Raw genomic sequence first — 26,498 nt, 5'->3', positions numbered from 1 at the left:
CTCCATGCGATCAGCGGGAGCTCCGTCATCATGTATCCGCCGAGAGTAGCCTTACCTCGGCTAGATCTTCTGACATTTGCCGCTGGCTCTGATGTGTCTTTAGTGGTTCAAGATAAAATATAATTCGTTTGGGGTAAAATGAAACGTTTCTTATCTTTGGCCTATATTAAATTTATCTATTAATATGTTTTATATATATATATATATATATATATATAGGTCATTTTTATTCCTGTCTCTATAGAAATATGAACTTTTGTCATATAGCTCCGGTTGACTGCTCACTGACAACATCTGTCGTTCCTCCTTGTTGAATGAGTGGAGAAGGGTATTCCTGCACAACTGGAGGCTGAAGGAACACACTGTTGAATGAGTGACTTCTAGCAGGCTCCTGATTGGTTAACGCGGCGCGAATTGACGCCAAAGTTAAAATTTTTCAACTCGGGCGGCAGACGCGAATTCGCGTCAAACGCTAAATGCACAAAAAGCACCATTCGCGCTTAACGCGCGTTTCGCGCGAAGCGCTCTATTCGCGCGTCAATTCGCGTCATTCGCGCGAACTAGACGCGCGAATGAGGCGAATTCGCGTCTTCCGCGCCGCGCTTAACGCCCCATTCGCGCCGCGAGACCTCCAGACGCGCGTAAACGCGCCTTTGCATTGACTTAACATTGAAATCATTCGCGCCAGACGCTCTATTCGCGTTTGGTGTGAACACAGCATTATGCTGTGTTCACACCAAACGCGAATAGAGCGTCAAATTCGCGTCTACCGCGCCTAGTTTGCCGCTTGACCATTTTGAGATCATTCGCTTCATTCGCGCGAGTAATTCGCTTCATTCGCGCGTGAAATTAACTTCACCACAGACGCGAATTCGCGTCATGGGGGGGCTTCTGCCAGCGGAGTTCACGCAGCATTTTCAACCGCCATTTTTGTTCGGATAATGTTCAAAATATTACTGTTATTGTGTCATGAAATGTAGTTTTAAAAGTATTTCAGGCGAGAATGTAGTTGTTTTAAACTCAAATATGCGGTTTATTTATAATGACAGCGTCTATTTAAAAAATGTGTTTCGCCGATCTCGGAGATGAGCTCCATGCGATCAGCAGGAGCTCCGTCATCATGTATCCGCCGAGAGTAGCCTTACCTCGGCTAGATCTTCTGACATTTGCCGCTGGCTCTGATGTGTCTTTAGTGGTTCAAGATAAAATATAATTCGTTTGGGGTAAAATGAAACGTTTCTTATCTTTGGCCTATTTTCAATTTATCTATTAATATGTTTTATATATATATATATATATATATATATATATATATAGGTCATTTTTATTCCTGTCTCTATAGAAATATGAACTTTTGTCATATAGCTCCGGTTGACTGCTCACTGACAACATCTGTCGTTCCTCCTTGTTGAATGAGTGGAGAAGGGTATTCCTGCACAACTGGAGGCTGAAGGAACACACTGTTGAATGAGTGACTTCTAGCAGGCTCCTGATTGGTTAACGCGGCGCGAATTGACGCCAAAGTTAAAATTTTTCAACTCGGGCGGCAGACGCGAATTCGCGTCAAACGCTAAATGCACAAAAAGCACCATTCGCGCTTAACGCGCGTTTCGCGCGAAGCGCTCTATTCGCGCGTCAATTCGCGTCATTCGCGCGAACTAGACGCGCGAATGAGGCGAATTCGCGTCTTCCGCGCCGCGCTTAACGCCCCATTCGCGCCGCGAGACCTCCAGACGCGCGTAAACGCGCCTTTGCATTGACTTAACATTGAAATCATTCGCGCCAGACGCTCTATTCGCGTTTGGTGTGAACACAGCATTATGCTGTGTTCACACCAAACGCGAATAGAGCGTCAAATTCGCGTCTACCGCGCCTAGTTTGCCGCTTGACCATTTTGAGATCATTCGCTTCATTCGCGCGAGTAATTCGCTACATTCGCGCGTGAAATTAACTTCACCACAGACGCGAATTCGCGTCATGGGGGGGCTTCTGCCAGCGGAGTTCACGCAGCATTTTCAACCGCCATTTTTGTTCGGATAATGTTCAAAATATTACTGTTATTGTGTCATGAAATGTAGTTTTAAAAGTATTTCAGGCGAGAATGTAGTTGTTTTAAACTCAAATATGCGGTTTATTTATAATGACAGCGTCTATTTAAAAAATGTGTTTCGCCGATCTCGGAGATGAGCTCCATGCGACCAGCGGGAGCTCCGTCATCATGTATCCGCCGAGAGTAGCCTTACCTCGGCTAGATCTTCTGACATTTGCCGCTGGCTCTGATGTGTCTTTAGTGGTTCAAGATAAAATATAATTCGTTTGGGGTAAAATGAAACGTTTCTTATCTTTGGCCTATTTTCAATTTATCTATTAATATGTTATATATATATATATATATAGGTCATTTTTATTCCTGTCTCTATAGAAATATGAACTTTTGTCATATAGCTCCGGTTGACTGCTCACTGACAACATCTGTCGTTCCTCCTTGTTGAATGAGTGGAGAAGGGTATTCCTGCACAACTGGAGGCTGAAGGAACACACTGTTGAATGAGTGACTCCTAGCAGGCTCCTGATTGGTTAACGCGGCGCGAATTGACGCCAAAGTTCAAATTTTTCAACTCGGGCGGCAGACGCGAATTCGCGTCAAACGCTAAATGCACAAAAAGCACCATTCGCGCTTAACGCGCGTTTCGCGCGAAGCGCTCTATTCGCGCGTCAATTCGCGTCATTCGCGCGAACTAGACGCGCGAATGAGGCGAATTCGCGTCTTCCGCGCCGCGCTTAACGCCCCATTCGCGCCGCGAGACCTCCAGACGCGCGTAAACGCGCCTTTGCATTGACTTAACATTGAAATCATTCGCGCCAGACGCTCTATTCGCGTTTGGTGTGAACACAGCATTAGAGTGAAGCCGCCGCGCGCCATATTGGTAATCCCTAGTGTGCAAAAACCTTCCATTGAATTAATAGGAATTTGTATGATTTTAATGAGAAAACATCACCTAACAAGTCAGCGTTTATAAATATGAAGTATCTTTGTACATTATTACAATGCGAACACTCTAGGCATAAAAACTGTTATTTTTTAAATGTCGGGAATTTCCCCTATTTATTAAAAAGCTACGTTCATTACAGTAGCGAGCATCATGAACATGATAACATCAGACGGACACGACCTCAACACATATAACAAACTACAAAGTGTTCGTTCTGAAATCTGAATTTATTCAGAGAAATAACTGACTATATACAGTACGGATTTAAGAAATAAATACAAAGCTTTATTTCCCAGATAGTAAATTATTTTTTGTGTTTGATCAGTTACCGGTGTCGTCAGCGCGCAGCAGACACACACACCTAACGTTACACGATTTAAATATATCGCTTATCCTGTCCCAAAAGACCGTAAACACTGCAGATACCATCTGAAGTAAGCATGACTTTATTACACATAACATAAAAATGAGTCCGGTTTGACTGATCAGCTTCTAATCGAGTTATTTTAGGACAGCGGTTTGAATGTAACTCAATGGTGCTCTCTGCTGGTAGGGATGAGTAAGATGCCGGATCGAACACTTCCGGTGGCTTCACTACCTGTTGGCAGTTTAGAACGCAATGAGCGATCCAGTTATATACATAGATCAGTGGTTGTGCTGTAAATTCCATTGTTATTACTGGATTCCACTATTCCATCCACATTTCCACATGGCGGAAATCATAGAGGCTTAATATATATCTCACACACACAGGGTTATTCTGGGGAAACCATAATCACACGCTTGCAAATGAAAGAACAGAGACACACGCCTATAAAACACACACACACACACACACACACACACGTTTTATGGGTTCATTCCATAGGGATAATGGTTTTTCTACTGTATAAACTGTACAGGCAAAACTACAGGCATTATTGAGTTTCTCAAAACACTTCATTCTGTGTGATTTATAAGCTTGTGTCCTCATGGGGACCAAAAGATTGTCCCTACAAGGTCAAAATTTATTGTTATTATCTCTATAATGTAGGACAAACAAGCTCACACTCTCTCTCTCACACACACACACACACACACACCTGGTGTTCAAAACGCCAGAACTTCAACAGCACCAGAGTAACAACACTTTTACCGTAGTACCAGATGTTCATTATTCAGCAGATCAAATGGTGAACTTTATCAAATCTAATGTAGATAATCTAGTAATTAATCTAGACAACAGGGATGAACTACTGAACTCAACACTTTCACTTTATTTTATTTTCTAAAAGTGAATCTATTAACGACTAGAGATGTGAAGATGAACCACGAGCTGGTTGAAAACTGATTTAAATATGTGACACACCACAAATGATGACATACTGGAGTCGGAGCATCTCTGTCTTCAGAAAGAGTTAAACAGCATGTTTACATCTCGTCTCTGTTTACAGCGGTAACCAAGGAAACACTGCTGCTCGTGAGCGCCGCCTGCTGTCAGAGAGAGAAGCTGCGTCTCATCAGCTCGTCTGCTGTCTGCTGTTGTACAGTTTCTCAAAACTAAAGACCATTCTGTAAGACTCACACTTTGGAGATGAAGCACAGAAAGCAGAATCAGTCGCCCTGCTGGTAATGTTAAGCTCATGTTGCTGGATACTGATCATCTCAAACCTCAAGATGTACAGCAGAGACTCGAACCCACGACCTTCACCAGCAGTCTGAGGATCCGCATGAACATCTAACAGTCTAATGTTACTCCTAATCTAATACAATCTCATCTAATCTATCGAACCACACTACGACACAGAAATAAAGTGTTCCTGCAAAGATTGGTCCAGACATGAATGAAGTCCAGATTCAGGAGGTCTGACCTTCAGCGTCTCTCAGTCACCTCCAGAAACATCTCAGAAGAACCCAGCGATCTTAATGAGCAGCTCACGTCACACAGAGATGCAGGAAAATAAGCAGACAGGGCAAATTACAGCAGAACCGCAGCTACGATTACAGCCTGTGTCGGAGCAGGGAATGAGTCTAGGAATAACAAGGAAAACATCCCAGCGGATGAAGCGCTGAGATTCAGCACAAGCCAACACCGGAGCGCTGGATTCAGCTTTCAATGGGTTATTTATGGACAAAACATCTCAAATCTGAAGTCACATGATCCACTGACCGCTGGGCTGTAGAGCCATTACATCACAGACAGAGCAACAATCATCATCTGACCCCAGCTCACACACACACGTAAAATAATTATAAAAAATAAATCACAACAACAAAAACAAGGAATATTGTTTTTTAATAATTAAAATATCTATCTAAAATGGTTAAAGATAGAAAATGATTATATATCAAATACAGTGCAGTCAGTTGAGATGCAGCAGATTGCTCGTTCACTAAAAGCACAGGTAACACATGAGTTTTGAGTCTGGATTTAAATGTGGCTAATGTTTTAGCACATCTGATCTCTCATTCACACACACTATACAGATTCACACACACACACACACACACACACACATACACACGGTATCTCAGACACTTTCTCACCATGATCCGGTTCAACCATCATAATGACTTTATGAAATATGGATGAGGCTAAGAGGGTTTCTGAGGTGTAGTATCCGCTTTCACGTGTTAAATGATTAATAAGAGGTTCAGCGACTGCTGTGACGAGCCATTAGTGACCTGCGATCACATCACACACAACACCGAGCCAGTGTGAACGCAAACAATCCGCTTCGTATAAAGCGCTACAGAATTAAAGATGATCTGACACAGCGTAGGGTTTCCTTCCTGCTTCTGCAGCTCCACAATACGACACTGGGCGCCGCGACATCAAAACAGCGATAAAAAAACCCCAAAACATATTAATCACTCAAAAATAAATAAAATGAACAATTAAAACCAGCCAAGCACCCTGACATCACTGAACCAATCGAGCCTCAGAACACAAACACACATCTGCTGCTTCATCATGTTTTATGATCTGATGTGTGTGTGTGTGTGTGTGTGTGTGCAATCAAACACTAGCTCGTCACATCAATAATCATCCTTCATTTATTAAAAACATACTGTACTGTTCAGAGGTCAGTGAATCATGAGAACAGACTGACGAGCCTCGTCCAAACGCCTCTTAAACCAGACAGACACAGACTAGAGTCAGACACGTGATGCTGAAAGCTCACTTACAACAGAAAAAATGTTTATCATCATTAATAAGTGTAATCTTACTTTTATAATAGCAATAATCCACTGGAGATACACCGGAGTGTAACAGGATTCAGACAGTTTTACTCTAGTAAACTGTAGTAAAGTGTGTAAATGCTGACGCTTCAGGATCCTGTCAGGAGCTCATTGATCAGATTATCAGCTGCATTAATCCTGATCAGCACCAGACACATTGATCCAGGCCTAAACCACCTTCACGTCTGTTCAGTCCTGCAGTGCATCATGGGACAGATCTGTGGAGTGCTCAACTTCTTCATTATGTGAGCAGGATTTCATCATATTACTTACAGTATAATTCATGGATGTGTATTTTTGACAGTAAAGCACTAAGCTTGAGCTGAGCCATACAAAACTCACTTTTTAACAACAGTAACGTGCACATTTTTTATACAGAAAATTAATACTATTCGCATTAAATGTAGCATTATTCTTATAGTATTATATGTAACGGAGCGATAACTTCAGTGAAGGAACACTATGTGTGATTGTTGCAAATTGAAGGTAAGTTAGTTGCTTGACTTTCTCTCTCAGAAGGTTGTACAAACCCTAAATGAATAAAGTGATAACACTGAAGAGTTTCTGCTACGACAGCAGGGTTATAGTTAGCACTTCTGCTTCTGGTTTTCTACATCAGCGTTGTCTGATGGGTTTATATCAGAGATGTCTGTGCAGAACCAGACCAACATTGCTTCCAGAGTAAAGCTGTTCTGAGCGACAGTATTTTACTGAGCGTCTCACACTCCCCATCCCCACCTCACACACAGTGACTGAGTCAGTAATTCTAATTCAGTATTTTTACTATGATATACTAGGGATGCACCGGTTGACCGGCCATAAATCTGAACCGGACAGTTTTTGCGATCGACAATCAGCCGGTTTTTGGTCTTTTTTCAGCCGATTTTTTCAGAGACTACATTGTAATAATTTGTTTGTGTGGAAGTATTTTGAACTCTGTGCACAGGACACGGTCAGCGCTGGTTCAGTACTGGAAGTGCAGAGCTACACGTCTGAGGCACAGAGAGCAGGAAGTGAACTAGTGATGTCTCGTTCTTGAACGAATCTCTAATGTGACTCGGGAAGAGCGAGTCGTCTCGGGGAGTGATCATTCAGTCAATATTCGATAGGTTCTGTTCTGCTAGTAGTAGTTCCCCTGTCAGTCAATGCAGTCTGAGCCGGAAGGAGAATTGATTAGTTCATCTTTCGGGTCTTCGAGTTGTTCGTTCTTTTGTCCCGTGACGTGACCGCATTGGCTAGAGTAATTTACAACCTTCCTTACAAATGGGTGCATAGTACTTATTATTCATTTTTATTATAATTATTGGTTATGCTTTAAATTTTTCTGTTCTTTTGTTGTTGTTGTTGTTTTTTACAGTGGATTCTAATCTTCAAAAATGACTGTGTTGTATGATTAATGTCTTGAGTTCCCCCTTCAGATTAGACTACAGAACTGTAGTGTTACTTGTTTAGGGTTAGAAATGTTATTTGCTTTTAATTTATGCCATTATGTCCTTCTATGAGCAATCTTCTTGTACATATATTAGACCAAAATGTCAAGTTTGCCTAGGAAAAGCAATTATTATACCAGCAAACTCAAAATTAGATTAAAAATGAACAAACTAGGCTATAAATACTTTGTATTGTAGGCTTGGATTATTATATTTTTATATAGCCTAGTGTTTATTTACTGATAGACAGTCAAAAAGACAAATGAATTAATATTTGATTTATAAAAGGGTTTTATTTATTTATAAAATAATAACACACCACAGATCCTGAAGAAACGGTGACAAAAACACAGTGACAGAAATGTCAGAAATAGCGTATGTGCTGGTCACGTGATTAAGGAACGACTCGAGCCGAAGACAGGTGAGTTAATCACAGACTGGAGACCCAGGTCAGGAATTAACGAATCGTTTCTGTATCTTATAGCATTTTAGTTTTGTATTGTTTGTAGTGTGATCAATGTTTGCATAAGTAGATGTGCTGGGGAAGTAACACGTCACATTTGAATTATATTTTGCTAAAATGAACGAAACGACTTGAACAAAGATTCATTCATTTTGCTGAACGAGACTCAGAAGTCCGAGTCGGTGAAATGATCTGATCTTCCCATCACTAACACAAACAGCTGTCGGTGAACTGAGGCACAAATAAGAGCCCTTTCCTGTCTCTGTCCCTGCACGAGCGCAGACAGAGAAGAGATGTTCAGATCAACTTCTCACGTGTTAGATGAGAAACAAAACGGACTAAACTGTGACAAAGTGTAAAGTATAACTTGCATACACGTTTGAGAAGCCAGAATTAAACGTCAGTTCTGTATAGGATGATTATTTTTATTTTACCTTAAAATGACATAGACTTAAAAATCACACTGAAAAAAAGTGTTTCATTCATCCAATTAAAAAAAAACATTAGGGTAATGATTCACATCTATATTTTTTTTACTTGAGCCAATAGTTATTTCTTTTTCATTTATTTTTCATTGGCTCAAGTAAAAAAATATAGATGTGAATAATTACCCTAATTTTTTTTTAATTGGATGAATGAAACTATTTGCATCTTTGTTTTATTCGCACCAACATTATTTGATTTTAACATTTTGGAATAATGTATTTATATAGCATACTTTTATTTAGTCTCACTGGCAAAAACCTCTTTTAATTTGAAACCAAATGTAAAAACTAAAACAAATACTGAATGCTGATTAATAAACCTCTTATTGAATGTGTGTTGATTGTGTTGTGTGGATTGTAGAACTATGCAGTTATTGTCTTTAATTTCACACGTTACAGTTAATCTTTTCATTTAAGGCCAGTTCTCTGTAGTTTCAACACAATTCAGAAACAGAAGCTAAATGCTGATGTCTGTATCATCTGTGTTTGTATTAAATGTAGGCTACTTACTGTGCAGTTACGGCGTTAATTTCAGATAGTTACTGTTATTGTTTTCAATAGCCAAAAGCCAGTTTGGCCTATTAAATACCAAATAAACATCTTGTTTATGCATATTTTCCTTCTTTCTTGTTTGTTGCTTAAAGAAAAGAAAAAAATCGGAAATTGGTATCGGCCATGAAAAATCATGATCGTGCACATCCCTATAATATACAATGTTTTTTAATTAGAAAGTCTTCACAACAAATCACTTCTATGATGAATAAATACTTGCCATTTACAGTAATGATGAGAATATATGAAGAGAAACTGTCATGAAAATGATGGTGCCGATGCAGAAACTCTTCCAAAAAACAGGCTTCAGTACTTTATATCATAAATAATTGGTTGGTTCGACAGATAAACATGAGAGATGAACCCATATCAGACTCAATCACAGATGTAAATATTAGTGTTATAAACAGTGAGAGACAGCAGCGAAGATGAAGCACACACACCACCCAATCACTTCAAGAGCAGTCTGTCTCTAGATCTGACCCCGGGGCACTGAGAGGTCAATCTTTGGAAATTGTGATGTATGCATCATCTGAAGCTGAATAAATGATCTCTCAGTGATGTGTGGTTTGTTCGGAGGACAATATCTGTCTGAGATACAACTATTAGAAAATCTGGAATCTGAGGGAGCAAAATCTAAATATTGAGAAAATAATTTTATAGTTATTTAAAATAACTATAGAAATATAGTTAGAGAAAATAGTTTTTAAAATCAAGTTCTTAGCAATGCATATTACTAATCAAAAAATTGAGTTTTTAAATACTTATGGTATATCAACACAAATCTATTCATTTTAATTTAATAATAGACTAAACTAATTACCTGAAACATACAAACCAACTTCAGTGTCTAATAAACAGCAGTACATCACACACACACACACACACACACACACACACACACAGGCCCGCTGCACGTCCATCTCCATCGGTCAGATTCACACTAATCAATGAAAAATAATTTCATTATTAGAACAAATCTGCACAATGACCAAGAGAAGAATGGCACATTTTACCTTAACAAGACGAGCCCTCCTCACACGAGACTGAACCGGAGAGACTGATCAATGATTATTAGTGTCTCACACACACACACACACACACACACTCGGTCAGCTGAACCTGAAGCAGTAAAACGTCAACACACGAGACAAAGAGCACCGGAGGAAAACGCCTCAGCGGCGGAATGATTGATTAGATTGATCACTCACTTCCCGATCACCTCGCAGAGCTCGTACACATCCTCGAACAGCACGTCGTCGTCAGCCATCACGTTACCGTTACTCCCGCCGACAGATCCGCGGGAAAAGATCCGCTTTCCCTCAGAAACGCGCCGCAAACGTCAGAATCCGTGCGGTGACACCGGGATCCTGTAAATCCCCCGGATTCCCGTCGACGACCACTGAAGATGTCCGTTCACACCGAGCGACGGTGATGATGAGGAAGATGATGATGTCAGGGAAAATCAACGCTCCGAAATGCAGGTCGCAACGCTCCGGGAATCTGCCGCTTCAAATGATAAATGTCAACGTAACGCGAGCAACCGAGAAAAACTGCGCTGGTCTCGCCGATCCGCCTCAAACATAAAAAGAAAAAGAAAAAAACGCGTTCAACGCCGCCACCGCTCCGGTTCCCGTCCGACCGCGCTCATCATTGTCCGTTAGACGCGCCGGTACACGCCCTGATCTCCCGTTAGAGCGGTGAGGTAAAGCAGCGCTGCCGTGTAACGGTTTTCTGCAGCTTTCCGTTGCCTCGGCGCCTCTCCTCCTGCTCCGCTGCTACTCCAGTCCAGCGCTCCGACGCTCCGCCTTCTCAAGGTTATGAAGCTGCCGCACGTCGAGCCGCAATGGCCGCCGAAGTGCGCGCGATTCCCCGGATGTTTCCGCTGAGCTCGACGGGCCGCTTGAGCCAAGATGGCGGTGGAAGGGCGCGCCTTCGAGCCCACGGCGCTCAGTTTCCTAATCTGCCCAGAGAAATCCCGTTCTCCCGTCCAGCGTCCAATGGCAGACCGGCGTCGCTGCGCGTGCTGGTTGACCGTACAATGACGTCAGAGCTTTTGCGATTTTTTTCCCCCTCAGGATCCGTGAATTTTCTTATTGAATAAATGCTGCAGGAGGGCAATATATTGAACATTTAAGATTATCGTTGAATAAGAGTGGGCTCGCAGACTGATCATCATTTCATGATCCTGATTTATCACATCCATCACTGAGTCACATATTCATATTAAGCGCTGAAATATTGCAGACTTTGTTCATAGAGATGCAATAAAAGCCGAAAGGGTTTGCTCATTTAAGCAGCTTTATATATGTGTGTGTCTGTCTGTGTGTGTGTCCCTGGACAACAACAAAAATCTGAATTTGCGAAAATCATCTTTAAAGTTGTTCAAATTAAGTTCTTAGCAATGCTTTAAGAATCAAGTCAAGTTTTGATATATTTAAAAATCAAGTTTTGATATATTTATGGTAGGAAATTTACACAATATCTTCACGGATCTTTCACTTAATTTCCCTAATGATTTTTGCCATCAAAGAAAAACGTATAATTATGACTCATAAAATGTATTGTTGTCTATTGATACAAATTTACCTGTGCTCATAGGGGCTGATTATTGTTTCTGCCGGTGGTGCTCAAGCCCCGCCCATCGATCAGATGTAGCTGACGTACACCGGCATAAAAAATAGAAATTTTATATTTAAAAAAAGTTATATGTATATATTAGTTTTCATATATTATATAATAGCACATTTTAAAAACTTTTTTAAAAAAATATAAAATGTACGTGTATTTGCAACAGTTACGCTATCAACCAGTGTTGGGCAAAGTTACTTTTAAAAGTAATGCATTACAATATTGCGTTACTCCCTAAAAAAGTAGCTAATTAGGTTACTTTGTACTTTAGCAGGGCTTGATTGTGTTTAATATAAGAAATTATATTTATAGCGAATATAAAAGCCCCTAAACAGCAGAAAGCGTAATGAATAAACCAGAAGGAAAAGTAAATTCATGTCTGTACAGTAGAATAAAGGAGAAGAAGGTTCAACACTCTTCAGCAATAAAAAACTAACAAGAACAAATGTTAGTTTATCTAAAGTCATTTTTGATTATTAGTACGGTTGAACTGGATCATCAAAGATCAGCAGCAAAGACATTAGGTAATAAAATGGCATTAGATACATTTGTGTTAATATATTACAGGTTTGATTACACAGACACATGATTATTCTCACAACTGTTTTCTTTCATATTTGGGTTGATATGTAACCTATGCTTTTTTATTTTTTATTAACTGTTTTTTTCCAAGGCATTATTAGATCCAGTGTTTCTTGTCAGAGCTACAGAAAGATCTGATTTCATAAACAGTATCTTAGCTATTAAATGATTTCTTCAGATATTAAACCTCTATAACGTCAGAGCGTCACTGTGAGGTTAACCCTGTTTGAACTGATTAACAGCTGAAAACTTTTAGAAAAGTAATCAAACAGTTCCATTACTTTAATAAAGTATTTGAAACAGTTACACTACGTTAAATGGTTACTTTTAATCTGCAACATTTCCACAGAAACCTTCCCAGCACTGCATAAGTAGTTTTTCTTGTAGTCTAGTTAAGCTGGTTAAATGTAAAGCTATAGTGTGAAACCAGCCTTGGCTCTGACACATCTGGAGCACTGCTCCTCAAACACAGCACTCTTCAGATCCACATCAATCACCATAAACACCCTGAAGATAATCAATCAGCCTCGTCAGCAAACATCACACGTTTCTCTGTGTTCAGAGCAGCTGGAGACTGAGTCTGTTGTTTATTCTGTTCATCAGGTCTGAAGACTGAAGACACGCAGTCACATGACGTCCGAAATCAACCAATCACACGCAGTCACATGACGTCTGAAATCAACCAATCACACCGCTCAATAGGGTTCATCAGTAAACTCTTCTTTTTGTACCGAAATGAATTTATTTGACCAGACTTTATGACCTTGTCAATATAGCCACATTTTAATTTGTACAATTGTTTTTATATAGATAAAGGTTCCAGCCACTTTATACCAAATATGATACAATTAATATTTGACGTTTTCTAATTTTAGGACTGTTTTTAAAGACAGGATTCAGTGACGGAGAGGAAACGCATCATCATTCAGCAGGAAGTCAAAAATGAAGAGACACAAAAACTCATTCTGAGAAACATCAGGTGAGTGAACATTGTGTCCAATAACTCAAACTGAAGCAGTTCTTACATTCACAAAAGTTTATTCCAAAACAACAAAAACATTTACACCACATTGGTTTTTGTCTTTATGGATATAGTTCAATGCAGTCAAATACATAAAACTATCATTAAACCGAAGCCAAGCGATTAAACGCTTGTAAGAACATGATCACTATTCGTTTACTGCAATGAAAATAATATAATAATATTAATCATCAGGAGAAATATTGACACAACTGATAATCTCATATATACATTTCTAAAATACATTTCTATATAAAGTGCAGGGAAATGATCTGAATGGGATCTGTGTCCATGTGTGTAATATATTGCTTGATAACGAAGCGCTCACTGCATCCCAACAGAAATAAACAACGTTAACCGAACGCAAATCTCGTCTGAACGCCAGCGTGATGAAGATGATGACGGACTTCAGTTTGATGAAAACCAATCAAACTAATAATGCCCAAAAACACGCTGTACAAACTCATTTCCCAACCGCCTGTGTGTGTGTGTGTGTGTGTGTGTGTGTGATCACGTGTTCTCTGCGTGACGAACCCAACGGAGAACTGAATGCTGGGAGAAGAGTTCAGCTTCACAATCTTTAAACTCATGATTTCATAAAATAAATGGCTTTAGTTGATTCCCAATGCACACACACCTCCTAGATTACTGTTGATTAGTGTTTACTTCTGATTCAATTCTGATTAAATTAAAAAACGTTGAGAGAAAATAAGAATAATTGTGATTATATTTTTGAGCAGAAAGGTCAGTTATCGTGCAGCCCTAGTGCTTCTGAAGTCATTTCTATCTGGAATGAACTAAAGCAAACATAAAATAAATAAAACTTGATCAGATTTGACTCGAGATCAAGAACCAACAAGCTGCTGAGAGTGAAAACCACACACACATCTACACACAGCGCTGGACACCAGCAGAACACTAGTATTATCAGCAGGTCGGTTATTTCTATCTTCTGCTGCAGTGTGTGAGCAGGATCATTCAGTTAACACTACTAATGCAGAGGAGTGTGATCTGATCATCAGGAGGAAACAGAACTGAGTGTTGTGATGCTTCTGTCCAGTAGAAACACAGCGAGTGTGTGAAGTGCATCTGTAAACGCTCCATGTCTTCTGTGTCTCTACCAGGTGGGCATCATGTCGGGGAACCAGACGCGGCCCAGGTGTTTGGACACCTCCCAGTGGATGTCGTCTGGCCCGTACGTGCTGTCTGGCACCAGGACCTCCTCCATGATGGAGAGCTGCGTGAGCCGGACGCCGCACATCTTGACGAACTCCACGAAGGCGCTGCAGGACACCTCACACTCGCCCAAGCCGATGGCCGACAGCTGTCTGCAGCGCTCTGCGATCCGGATCAGCTCCTCGTCCAGCGGTCTCAGGCCGTTCGCACACACCACCAGCTCCACCAGCCGAGGACAGGTCAGTCCCACGCGGCCCAGAACATCCTTACTGACGGAGCGGCCGAAGTACAGGTGTGTGACGGGCACCTCGTCACGGAAGAAGGGCCCGAACTCGTCCTCGTACAGGAAGAAGTACATGACCAGGTTGAACTTGGGCGAGTGGCGCACCATGGCGTCCCAGCTGCTCTTCTTGATGGAGTGGAACTGCTGGCCCGGGTTCTCGCTCACCACGTCGATGCGCAGGTGCTCCAGGTGAACGTGACGCTCGGACGACAGCGCTAGCAGCAGCTCGTCGCTCAGCAGGTGATAGTTGAGCGCTAGCTCGCGCAGACCGTGACACTGATCCGCCACACACAGGATCCCTGCGACACACACACACACACACACGGTCAGTACACATCAGGATCGACTGTGAGAGTCGACTTCTGTGATCAGAAGTACATCATCACCCTTAATATATCATGCAGAATATTCTCGTCCGTGGAATGCAACACTTTCGGTATTTTGCCTGTTACTCGACACAAGAAAAATGCAATCAAGGATTTTTTTTAAACAAGTATTCAAACTGAATCGAGGTATCGTGATAGACACATTATTTGAAGTGATCAAATATTCTTCACTTTTTGTAGATTCAGTGTGAAACATGCTCTGAAAGTGATCTGTGTGTGTGTGTGTGTGTGTGCTGGCTCGGACCTGCAGGAGACACGTGTGGGCAGCTGCTCATCTTCAGCAGCTTCAGCGTCTCGCTGTTGTTGGCCACCAGCACTTTGAGTGACGGGTCGTCCACTGGTGTGTCGTCGATCTTCAGAGACGACAGAGACTTTGAGTTCACGAACACCACCGTCAGCGCCGAGATGAAGTGAGACTGAGGAGAACAAGACAACAGACCATTCTGATGAGACTGAACCTGAGAGACGGAGAACTCCACTGTGTGTGTGTGTGTGACATACTTTGGGCAGCTCCATGAAAGAGGGTCGTGCGGTGGAGATCAGTCCGAGCGTCTTCAGAGAGCAGTTGACCAGCTGAGAGAGGATGTCACACGCCGCTTCTGCAGATTCAGTGCTGCTGTCCACCTGAACACACACACACACACACACACAGGTCAGGATCACGCGTGACCTCAGACAGCTTCTAGACGGACAGAGCGTCAGTCTCACCTTGAAGCTGACGTACTGCAGGTGGTTGGAGTGGCGTTGGATGATCTGCTTGATGAGGTCGGGGTGCGTGGCCTTCAGGTAGGAGCTGGCGGGCTGGTTGAGCTCGAACTCGAAGCACCTCCAGAGCTCAGGTGTGTGGAAGGTCTGGTTCCAGCCGCGGCACACCTGCGAGGCGAAGGCTCGGTCCAGCAGAGGCAGGTACTGGAAGATCTGCAGCAGGATCTCCTCGGGCAGCTGCCTCCAGTCCACCGCCTCGTCCTCGTCCTCAGAGTCGCTCCGCCGCAGACGCTTCCAGAACTCCGGCCCCGACACTGACCCGTCCTCCTCCCCATCATCACCTCCCTTCTGACCTCTTTTCATCTGAACACACACATCCAGAGCGGTTAAACACAGCACTAGCTCACTACATACTAGAGTCTGCTGTTAAAGGATTAATCACGCTTAATAACATCCAGAATAAAAGGTTTTGTTTATATAATACACATGTTCTGTGTAAATGTATATAAAAATACACACACATTTGAAAATATTTACATTCATATAATTTGTATTATATTAAAATGCAATATAGAAACGAAATATCTTTCCTAAACATAAACAAACAAACGTGTGTGTGTGTGTGTGTGTTTATGTAATATAATCAAAGACTTTTATTTTTGACGCAATTAATCGTTTGACAGAACGATTTGTTTGTTTGTTTATATTTTAACTCTCTCTCTGCTGAAGATAATAAACAAACAGAGCAGGGATGTAACATTCACAACGGTCTCCTTGGTTACGGCTGTAAACAAAACACAGCTGCACTGAGCACTACTTTAATATTCATCGTTCAGAGACGGTTTATATTAGTTCTTTTAGCTGAATTCTTCAGTGTTTAACTACCTGTGATTAAACCAGATCTGCTGTTATTCATCTGACAACACGTGATTAACACACTCACGCCTGAATTCAGTAAACACCCGAGAAAAGCGGAAACGCCCGTCTGACTCCATCATCACTGTGTGATATTAATATTAATGAAGAATCAATCAGCATTAATTTTTCTAGCTGAATAATGAGTTTATGGTCACCAAATATGTTTTTTTAAGGTAAATGTGATGTATACAAGCTCTTTGTGCAGTTATTGGTTTTATTGGATGGGAGCAGCACTGCAAAGTTCTGTGCTGTGACTGAAAACAGACTAACCAGTCCATGGGATTTAAGAAACTGATACTTAACTCCATGATTATATTATATGATATTTTTTACCAAACCCTAAAAATGTTTTATATGCAATTAAGCACAATTAATTACAGAAAAAAACATGCAAATAATTATTTTATTATTGATTAACAGCTCTAATTTAACAGATAAGAGCTTAAAAATAACAAGAGTGCACGAGTCATGGTCACGTGGTCTGGACAGCCTCTGAGCAGCGCGAACATTCCGCTAAACTTCTGCCGAGTCACAGACCGACACGAAGCTATGGTGGTTTTATCAGGACTGAAGCAGAATCGTGAGCTTTAGCGTGTTTGTGTCCGTGGAGCTGAACCCACCGGAGGTTCTAGCAGCGCTTCATCACACTACTCCAGAGCGGAGTTCTCCGGTGGTGTCGGTTCTGCGGTAACCGTACCTGTGCGGTGTCGCTGCCGGTGTCGGTTCACTGGTGATCGGTGTCGTCTCAGCCTGGGCCCGCGCTCCAATGCTTCATCCGAGCGGACCAACCGAACACGATCATTGGCTCTCGGTGGACGCGATGGCGGCGGGCGGATCCACGAGCTCGGATCGGCGGCTTCTGTGACGATCGCTTCGAGTATTTTCCCGTCTGTCTTGTGACCCAGTTACTCCGCGGAGAAGCGCCCGTTCACGGAAAATGGCGATGTGTTGTGCTTAGAGCGAGCGGTGCATTCTGGGTACAGCGGAGGGAGTGCAGTTCCGCTTGCTGCCTGCAGAGGGCTCCCTCCCTCACGGTCACACACTGCATGTGTACTACATACTCGGAACAGCGTACTACTCTCACTATATTTATTATTATTAAACATTTGCTTAGGAAATACAAATGTGGATCACAAAACCAGTCATAAGGGTACTTTTTTTTTTAAATTGAGATAAGTACATTATCTGAAAGCTGAATAAATGATCTCTCATTGATGTGTGGTTTGTTCGGAGGACAATATTTGTCTGAGATACAACTATTAGAAAATCTGGAATCTGAGGGAGAAAAAAAATCTAAATATTGAGAAAATATTGTTCAAATGAAGTTCTTAGCAATGCATATTACTAATCAAAAATGAAGTTTTGATATATTCACAGTAGGAAATTTACTAAATATCTTCATGAACATAATCTTTACTTAATATCCTAATGATTTTTGTCATCAAAGAGAAATGTATAATTGTGACTCATACAATGTATTGTTGTCTATTTCTACAAATATACCTGATACCGATGACTGCTTCTGTGCTGCAGGGACACACGTTCTGATGAAATCTGCTTGTGTTTCTAATGCTGTGACGGACGCTCGGTGGATGGTTGATGTGGGTGTGGAGAGACTATCACCGAGGCACTGAGCCTATCAGACGCTCACAGAAACATCCATGACACGCCAACATCATCATCCAGTCTGAATCATGTTGATATGAGGCTTATAACCCTTCTCAGTAAGTGTCAAGAACATTTAAAACCGCATACTTAATACAGTGACGAAACCAATGCAGTCAAAACGTTTTTAATGTGGTTTGAGATGAGCAATGTAAGTCCAGATTCATCTGTAAGACAGAAAGTGTCTAATTAAACTATGGCTATGATTCTTCATGACAACACTGTTATCACAAATATTGTAAAACACACGACACACTCGCCTCTGGAAACAAAACTGATGCCTGGAAATATTCACAAAGAAGCAGGTGAAGGCAGTTGAAATGTCACCTGCCAACAATATATAAAATACTACACTTCTAAAGCAAAAACTGAAGACTCGTCCCCGTCTTCTCATCGTGTGGAGCAGCTTCTACTCGTCTGTGTCTCTCTGCCGGAGGCTCCTGGACTTGCCGTTCTCAGTCTTCCTCTTCTTGAACGTGGCTCCGGCACTGCTCTCGGGCCCCAGAGACGTGATGGTGCGCTCCTTGAATCTGGCCCTGGGCTCCGGAGGGACGTCGACTGGAGTCTGAGCGACGCTCTCCACCTGCGGCAGCTGCAGATCCACCTTCTCACTGCAGAGGAGAACACACAGACATCACAGGCCTGGACGCAGAGATGGGCTCTGGTGCACGACTCCAGACAATTATAAAACAAACTGACCAATAAATGTCCTTAAACGTTACAAGGAAACACATGTAGCAATTATATTGATTGATAATAATGCACCCTACAGAATGCAACAATACATAAACAAGAGTTAAAACATTTATAAGTCGAGGTAAGATCACTTGCTAGTAACTGCACACACTGGAATATATGTTTGTATGTTTTTAGGAAGATATTAACTCTCCAGCCAGGCTGTTTTTGAAACTTTATCTTAATTAACTTGCCTGGTTAAATCATAAAAGAAAAACTAAATGTAGTGTGGAACTCCGGTCCTAGGCACTGGTTTTCGATTGGATGTTGAGATGTGGGCGTGGCTCTGAAAACTGGGCTGATCTGAATGAGAGTTTTCATTGGATTGCAACAAGGGGGCACCGGTGACTTATTCACAATCAGATCAATAACATTCATATAGAAAATAGATTTTTAAATGTCATGCCTGACTTAAAATGTATTAAAATAATTAATATTGTAATTATGTATTAATATTACCAATGTTGGGGAAAGTTACTTTTAAAATCAATGCATTAGAATATTGCGTTACTACATAAAAAAGTAACTAATTGCGTTACTTAGTTTTTTTTATATGAAAAGTGATGATTTATGTTACTTTTAAGTTACTTTTTAAATCTGGACAGGCCTTGTTTGTTTGTTTTTAATATAAAAGTTATTTTACAAATGTAAAAGCCCTTTCACACCAAAAGTGAAGTGAATGCACTTCAAACTGAAGGAAATGTAAAATCTGTTCTGTACCGTAGAGGTTTGTATAATATTCTGAGTTGTTTTTATTGATTGTGAGGAACACTGAATGTGTTTTTGAGTAAACACATGTTCATATTTAGTCTAGAGCTACAGTGAGATCATGTTCACACACAACACTCTGCACTGACTCCTGATCTCTGTCTCCATGGCAACACCAGAGCTGTCACTCAACACATGGAAACAAAGTAACTGCTGTTTCTTATTTCAAAAAGTAACTGATATTTCCTTCTAAATCAAAAAGTAATCTGATTACATAACTTGCGTTTTTTGCAATGCGTTACCCCCAGCACTGAATATTATCATGAATACCTTTAGAAAAACAGGTTTGTTGTCAATAATCTGGTTTCTCTTCTGTATTTGATGTCACAAACTGGTTTAAGCATAAATCACAAGATCACGTGTGTCTTACTATGGATCCTTTTGCGGCTGGATTTTTTCCCAGGCTCCGTATGGATTGGTCTTTCTGGGTCTCTTCACAGGCGTCTGGACCTCCTTCACTGCATCAGTCACGGCCGAATCTTCTCGTTTCTCCTCACTCTTTTCTCCATCATCTGTGCTTTTCTCTCCTCCGTCGTCCGCTGAAGTTTGGAGCGGCTCTTCTTTTCTCTTCTGTGTGGAGATCAAACACACGGACGTGTCGTTGTGTGTGTGTGTATGATGTTGTACAGCGAGTGTTTATGTCGTTCTGTGTGTGTTTATGATTTCATACAGTGAGTGTGAATGTGTCTGGCAGCGTCTCACCCTGAAACTGATCTTCAGGGTGCTGGTTTGTATGGGTTGGTCTGGTTCTGGTTCTGGTTCTGGTTCTGGAGTGTCTTTAGGAGGGTTGGACGTGTCTTCAGCTCCAGACACAGACACAGACTCAGGCTGAGGAGGAGATGGATCTTCTGCTGCTCGCGTCTCCTCACGAGGAGAATCAACACCAGGAGGAGCAACTTCCTCTGCACTGAAACCATCCGGTTTCTCCCAGCTGGATTCTGCTCATGACACAAACAGGTTTAGACAGAAAAGCCGGACACATGAAATAACAGTAAGAAAATTATTGAACATTTCCTAATTTTTGTTTATGATTTTTACGTTTTGTATCTTTCTTGATCCATCATGGCTCATATAGTCTGATACAGTGAGAATATGGAGAAAAAAAGCAGCTCAATTTTATTCAGAGACTTTAACGGAGCAAAAATATGAATTTTCTGCAAATGCCGATATTTCTATTAATTTCTGCTGCTTTTACTGTAAATCAGCGAGTTCTTTATAACAGTACAGCAGATACTGACATAAAATAATCTAAATATCAGTCATCACTCTAATTCTCCAATAATATATCTTCAGACGAGATTGAAATGATCCAGACAGTAAATGCAATGAAATACAGTGCTGAATGAGATATGAGGAGATAAAGGCTCCTCAGATGATGTGGGATGTTCTGGAGTCTTGGGAAGAAGGAACAGTGGAAGTAAAGCAAACTATGATGATGTGAGGCTGAATGTGCTCAGATGTTTGTGTGATTTCTCACCGCCCGTCTCAGTGTTGTAGTAGTACATGTATCCATCAGGGCTCACAGCCTCGATCCACGCACCCCCTGACAGATCCTGCAGCACATAAACATGACAATAGAACACAAGAACCTCAGACTCATAGACAGACTAGAAGACAGACTCACAGACAGATTCACAAACAGACTCAGACAGACTCACAGACAGACTCAGACAGATTCACAAACAGACTCACAGACAGACTCAGAGACAGACTCAGACCCACAGACAGATTCACAGACAGACTCAGACAGATTCACAGACAGACTCAGACAGATTCACAGACAGACTCAGACAGATTCACAGACAGACTCAGACAGATTCACAGACAGACTCAGACCCACAGACAGACTCACAGACTCAGACAGGTTCACAGACAGACTCACAGACTCAGACAGATTCACAGACAGACTCACAGACAGACTCAGACTCATAGACAGATTCACAGACAGACTCACAGACTCAGACAGATTCACAGACAGACTCACAGACAGACTCAGACTCATAGACAGATTCACAGAAAGACTCACAGACTCAGACAGATTCACAGACAGATTCACAGACAGAGTCACGGACGGATCTGCAGACTCACAGACAGACTCAGACAGACAGACTCACAGACAGATTTGCAGACTTCACTGACAGACTCAGAAGGCAAACAGGTTTGTAGACTCACAAACAGACTCGCAGAAAAGCCGAAAGACACATGGACAGACAGACTCTCGCAGGCTCCCAGACAGAATCACAGACTCACACACTTGCAGTCTCACAGACGGACAGTATTACCTGAATTTGTCCTGCTGATGATGATGAGGTCTCGTCCACAAACCCGGCTGGTTTTTCCCACTGAGACTCTGAGATCAAACACAGAACACAGTGAGTGATGAAGAACACAAATGGACACGAGTGTGCGTCTCAATCCTCCGCTCACCTCCAGTGATGGTGTTGTAGAAATAGTCCAGGCCGTCATTCATGGTTCCTCTCATCCAGACGTCTGTGCGTTCGCCGCTGCTGCTCCCTGACGGGACGCTCGCTTTGAGTTTCTTGGGTTTTTTCTGCGTTTTAGCAGGAGCTACAGACGGAGCCACACTCTCACCTGTAGAGACAGAAGAACCGTGAGGAACAGCGTTATCTCTCTCTCTCACACACACACACACACACTCACCTGACGAATGACCCGCCAGCCTCTTCAGATCCTCCTCATATGCCTTCAGAGCTGCTTCCTCCATTGCTGCAAACTCCTTTGACATCTTCTTCTCCTGCTTGTCCTTTGCCACACTTTTCTTCTTAATCTATCATGAACATTGACAAGGTCACATGAGCTCTACTGGCCAATCCGAGAGCATCTCTCACACACACACTCTTATCTTCACACACACGCAGCTTGGACAGCAGCAGCGGCCAAAACACAGTTTACTTCAGATCACACCCACTGCATCTAACAACACACACACCGTATCCCATGATGCAAAGCACTGGAGCTTCCATCTGCAGTGAATGAATGAGCAGGAGCTCAAATAAAACAGTTTAAAAAGCATCTCCTTGAAATGGCAAGTTAATCAAAAAAAGCTAAATAATTATATTTCTGAGATGATGACTCATGTAACGAAGTCATGTGTTTGGATACAGTGTAATACACGCTGAATAATATTAAATGCATTCTGGGATAACAGAGCTGTTCTTGGCTAAATCTAGAAGTCCATCAGTGTATTTCCTCCATACATGTGCATATTGAGCAGACTACCGTATATTTCGGACTATAAGGGGCACCAGTCCGAAAATACGTCATGACAAAGAATAAAATATTTATAAGTCGCACTGGACTAGAAGTCACATTTATTTAAAAGCAAGAGAAAACATTACCGTCTCCAGCCGCGAGAGGGCGCTCAATGATTTCAGAGTGAGGCTACAGGAGCAGTGAGCAGCATAGAGCGCCCTCTCGCGGCTGGAGACGGTAATGTTTTCGCTTGGTTAATTTCTCTTGGTTCATTTCAAATTAATTTTGATAAATAAGTCGCACCTGACTAGAAGAAGCAGGACCAGCCGAACTATGAAAAGAATTGCAACTTATAGTCTGGAAATGGTAATATACAACAGAACCATAGAGAATAGACACATAACATCCGCTAGACTGCAGTGTGCACTGAGCAGTGTGCACTAGTACACTAGTGTTCAGTACCTCTGCGATTTTGGCGGCAACATTTTCTTTGTGATTCTTTCCTCTCTCGTGGAACTCGACACTCTGAAAGAAAAACACGAGAAAACACACATGCTGTTTATGAACATGCATTCAGATCGGGTATTTCTGAACTATCTGGGTCTGTTCATGTGTGTCTGGATTCACTCACGGGTTTATTATCCGCGATCCAGCATTTGCAGTACTGACAGAACTTCCTCGGCTGTGATTTCCAGTATTCAGTCCTTGATCACAAACACACAAACAAACAATGACTCTTTATTATATTTACCTTGTGATCACGGGCGAATTAACGTAGAGTCCGACTGCGTGAATTCTTTAAATGTCAAATTATAAATATGCTCGCGATTACTTACATTTTGAAGGATAAAAACTTCAAATCCCATGAACGTACGTAAATGTTTTACTGAAATCTACACGCTCACTGCTGGCACTTCAAAATGACGTCACTGATGGCGCGACAAACATTGAAGCAGGAAATGTTGGACTAAAACAAGACTAAGAAATATGACAGTAAAAGATTGCTTAGTAATTATCAACAACGTTAAAAATATAAAACGGTATCTCACAACCACATTTAATGAAGCAGTAGTACAACATACCCTATACTGTAACTATAAGAAGCCTTCAGGCCGAAGTGCTGTCAAGACTCCCATATGGTCTAGCGGTTAGGATTCCTGGTTTTCACCCAGGCGGCCCGGGTTCGACTCCCGGTATGGGAAGCTATGTTTTTCTCCCCAAATTTATCAAGATTCACCGATTTAGATTTAAAGTGATTAATATCAGAAATATGACAGAAATAACACCTTAATTCTGTTAGAGACACTGCCTGTATTTCATTTACATTGATTAAATATTTTTAAAACGAGGTGATTATCAGTCAGTTTTCAGTTGTGTTAAATAATTAAGGCCCTGAGTAAGATCAAATAAACCATCTCAGACTAAAGAGAAATGGAGTCAATCTACAGAGAAAACATCAGAAGAGCCTCATCAGGACAGAAATTATTACTCATTAAGACCCTGAAAGAATCCAGTCAACCAGAAGCACATGGGTTAGTTAACTCAAACTAAATACTAAAATTAAACCATGAAAAATATTATTACTTCAAATAAAATTAACATAGACTAAAATAAATATTCAAAGCTAGCTGAAAAAAAAACCATCACAAAATGTGTTGCATTTACAGAAACAGCATTCAAACATGAAGAACAATGTTTTAAATATATTTTACACAATAAATAAAGGAAAGAGATTAGAAGATAACTTTAAATAAATAACTACAGTACTTCTGAAAACCACCCTGATTCCAGACAAAATGAAGAAATAATCAACGATGAAATCAATATTAACAGTAAAAAGTGCAACATCAAATTAACACAACAATTAGAATCAAAAGGTCAGTGCAATAATTGGTCCTAAGGATCAGTGATTAAGAGTGTATAAGATAAAAAGCACTATTAATCATATAAACTTATCCACATTAAATCTCATATTTTTACATTTACATTTAATCATTTAGCAGATGCTTTTATCCAAAGCGACACGTATGTACCTGTAAATAGTTAAAATTCTGTTGAATTTTGGTTAAACTCACACACTCTCATAAATAAAAAATAACTCATCATAATAAAGCATTATACACAAACTAACAGTGTCACGGAAACTTACTTTTCAAAGTAATGTGTTACAATGTTGCATACTCCCTAAACAACTAACTAATTATGATACTTAGTTACTTTTTAAATCTGGACAGGGCTTGTTTGTTTGTTTTTAATATAAAAAGTGCTTCTTTTTCAATTGTAAAAGCCCTTTCACACCTAAAGTGAAGTGAATGCGCTTCAGGCTGAAGGAAATGTCAATTCTGGTCTGTACAGTAGAGGGCGCCGCTCAAACTAATCACAGAAGAAAGTTCAACTCTATTCAGCAGAAACAGAAATTAAACACAAATGTGTCATTTCTGCTTATTAGTATGATTGAAGTGAATCATCAAAGATCTGTAGCAAAGACATTGGTTCATTGAATGGGATTAAATACATTATTTTATTAGTTTTTTTTATTTTTTATTATTATTTAATTATTGCAGGTTTGTATAATATTCTAAGTTGTTTTTATTGATTGTGTTTTTGAGTAAACACATGTTCATATTTAGTCTAGAACTACAGTGAGATCATGTTCACACACAACACTCTGCACTGACCAGACATTTTTTAATTAAATAATTCTTTCTTTCTTTCTTTCTTTCAAATACATTAATACTTTTATTCAGGAAGGCTGTGTTGAATTGATACAAAGTGAAAGCAAAGATTTCTATTTTGGATAAATGCTGTTCTTTTTAACTTTTTATTTATCAATAAATCCGGAATAAAGTATCACAGTTTTTGCTGCTTAATATTTTCTGGAACCTGTTTCCAAAATCAGAAACCAACATTTCTGTTCATAAATCATCATATCAGATACACTGGATATAAACAGCACACACACACACACACACACACACACACACACACACACACAAAATACCTTGCCACTTTTAGATCTGCACTCTATTAATTTACTAACTGCTTGTTTGCTTATGAAAACTTTTCTATTCTCTAAAATGCTTTATTTTTTTTATTCTCCGTTTTCTATTCTATTCTATAATTTAAAATAAAAAGCCCTTGCTACGTGTGCTGTTGAGCTAAATGAGGCTTGGTATAGCACTTGTATATCATTGCTGTTTTACTGATTTTAATTTCTTCTGTTGTCCCACACACACACACACACACACAAATACACACACACACACTCAA

General features: G+C 40.8%; 3 protein-coding genes and 1 non-coding gene across 11 annotated transcripts in view; 1 reads left to right on the top strand and 3 right to left on the bottom strand.

The window, feature by feature from the left end:
* The window catches only part of LOC127959184 (peripheral plasma membrane protein CASK), a 48,609-nt gene extending 37,512 nt beyond the window's left edge, over positions 1-11,097 (bottom strand). For 2 of the 7 annotated variants that reach the window (XM_052558199.1, XM_052558201.1), the window contains exon 1: positions 10,357-11,081. In XM_052558199.1, coding sequence (XP_052414159.1) covers positions 10,357-10,415 — 59 coding nt within the window. In that variant the 5' untranslated portion in view covers positions 10,416-11,081. Of the gene's footprint in view, positions 1-10,356 lie in introns of all 7 variants that reach the window. The other 5 variants (XM_052558202.1, XM_052558204.1, XM_052558205.1 and 2 more) reach the window with 4 other exon arrangements.
* A 2,279-nt stretch (positions 11,098-13,376) lies between these two features.
* Positions 13,377-18,489, bottom strand: fbxl3b (F-box and leucine-rich repeat protein 3b). 2 transcript variants are annotated; one of them, XM_052558217.1, is made up of 5 exons: positions 18,351-18,489; positions 15,933-16,292; positions 15,726-15,848; positions 15,469-15,640; positions 13,377-15,137 (listed from the first exon to the last, which is right to left on the bottom strand). In XM_052558217.1, the coding sequence occupies exons 2-5, from the start codon at positions 16,290-16,292 to the stop codon at positions 14,497-14,499; spliced, it is 1,296 nt and encodes a 431-aa protein (XP_052414177.1). In that variant the 5' UTR covers positions 18,351-18,489; the 3' UTR covers positions 13,377-14,496. The 2 variants fall into 2 exon arrangements, with proteins under 2 accessions (XP_052414177.1, XP_052414176.1); XM_052558216.1 differs by lacking the exon at positions 18,351-18,489 and adding an exon at positions 17,545-17,868.
* A 134-nt stretch (positions 18,490-18,623) lies between these two features.
* wbp4 (WW domain binding protein 4) lies at positions 18,624-24,185 on the bottom strand. The gene is made up of 10 exons (XM_052558219.1): positions 24,065-24,185; positions 23,860-23,932; positions 23,691-23,753; positions 22,677-22,803; positions 22,443-22,607; positions 22,298-22,365; positions 21,493-21,568; positions 20,718-20,953; positions 20,386-20,585; positions 18,624-19,123 (listed from the first exon to the last, which is right to left on the bottom strand). Coding segments are annotated over exons 1-10 (1,212 nt in total). The 5' UTR covers positions 24,067-24,185; the 3' UTR covers positions 18,624-18,921.
* Positions 24,186-24,358: 173 nt separating this feature from the next.
* trnae-uuc (transfer RNA glutamic acid (anticodon UUC)) lies at positions 24,359-24,430 on the top strand. The gene has a single exon. It is a non-coding gene; the product is annotated as a tRNA-Glu (tRNA).
* Positions 24,431-26,498: the final 2,068 nt, after the last annotated feature.

Source organism: Carassius gibelio, chromosome B6 (assembly GCF_023724105.1).
Source record: "Carassius gibelio isolate Cgi1373 ecotype wild population from Czech Republic chromosome B6, carGib1.2-hapl.c, whole genome shotgun sequence".
NCBI classification, from domain to species: Eukaryota; Metazoa; Chordata; class Actinopteri; order Cypriniformes; family Cyprinidae; genus Carassius; species Carassius gibelio.
This window is presented reverse-complemented; position numbering and strand designations above follow the sequence as displayed.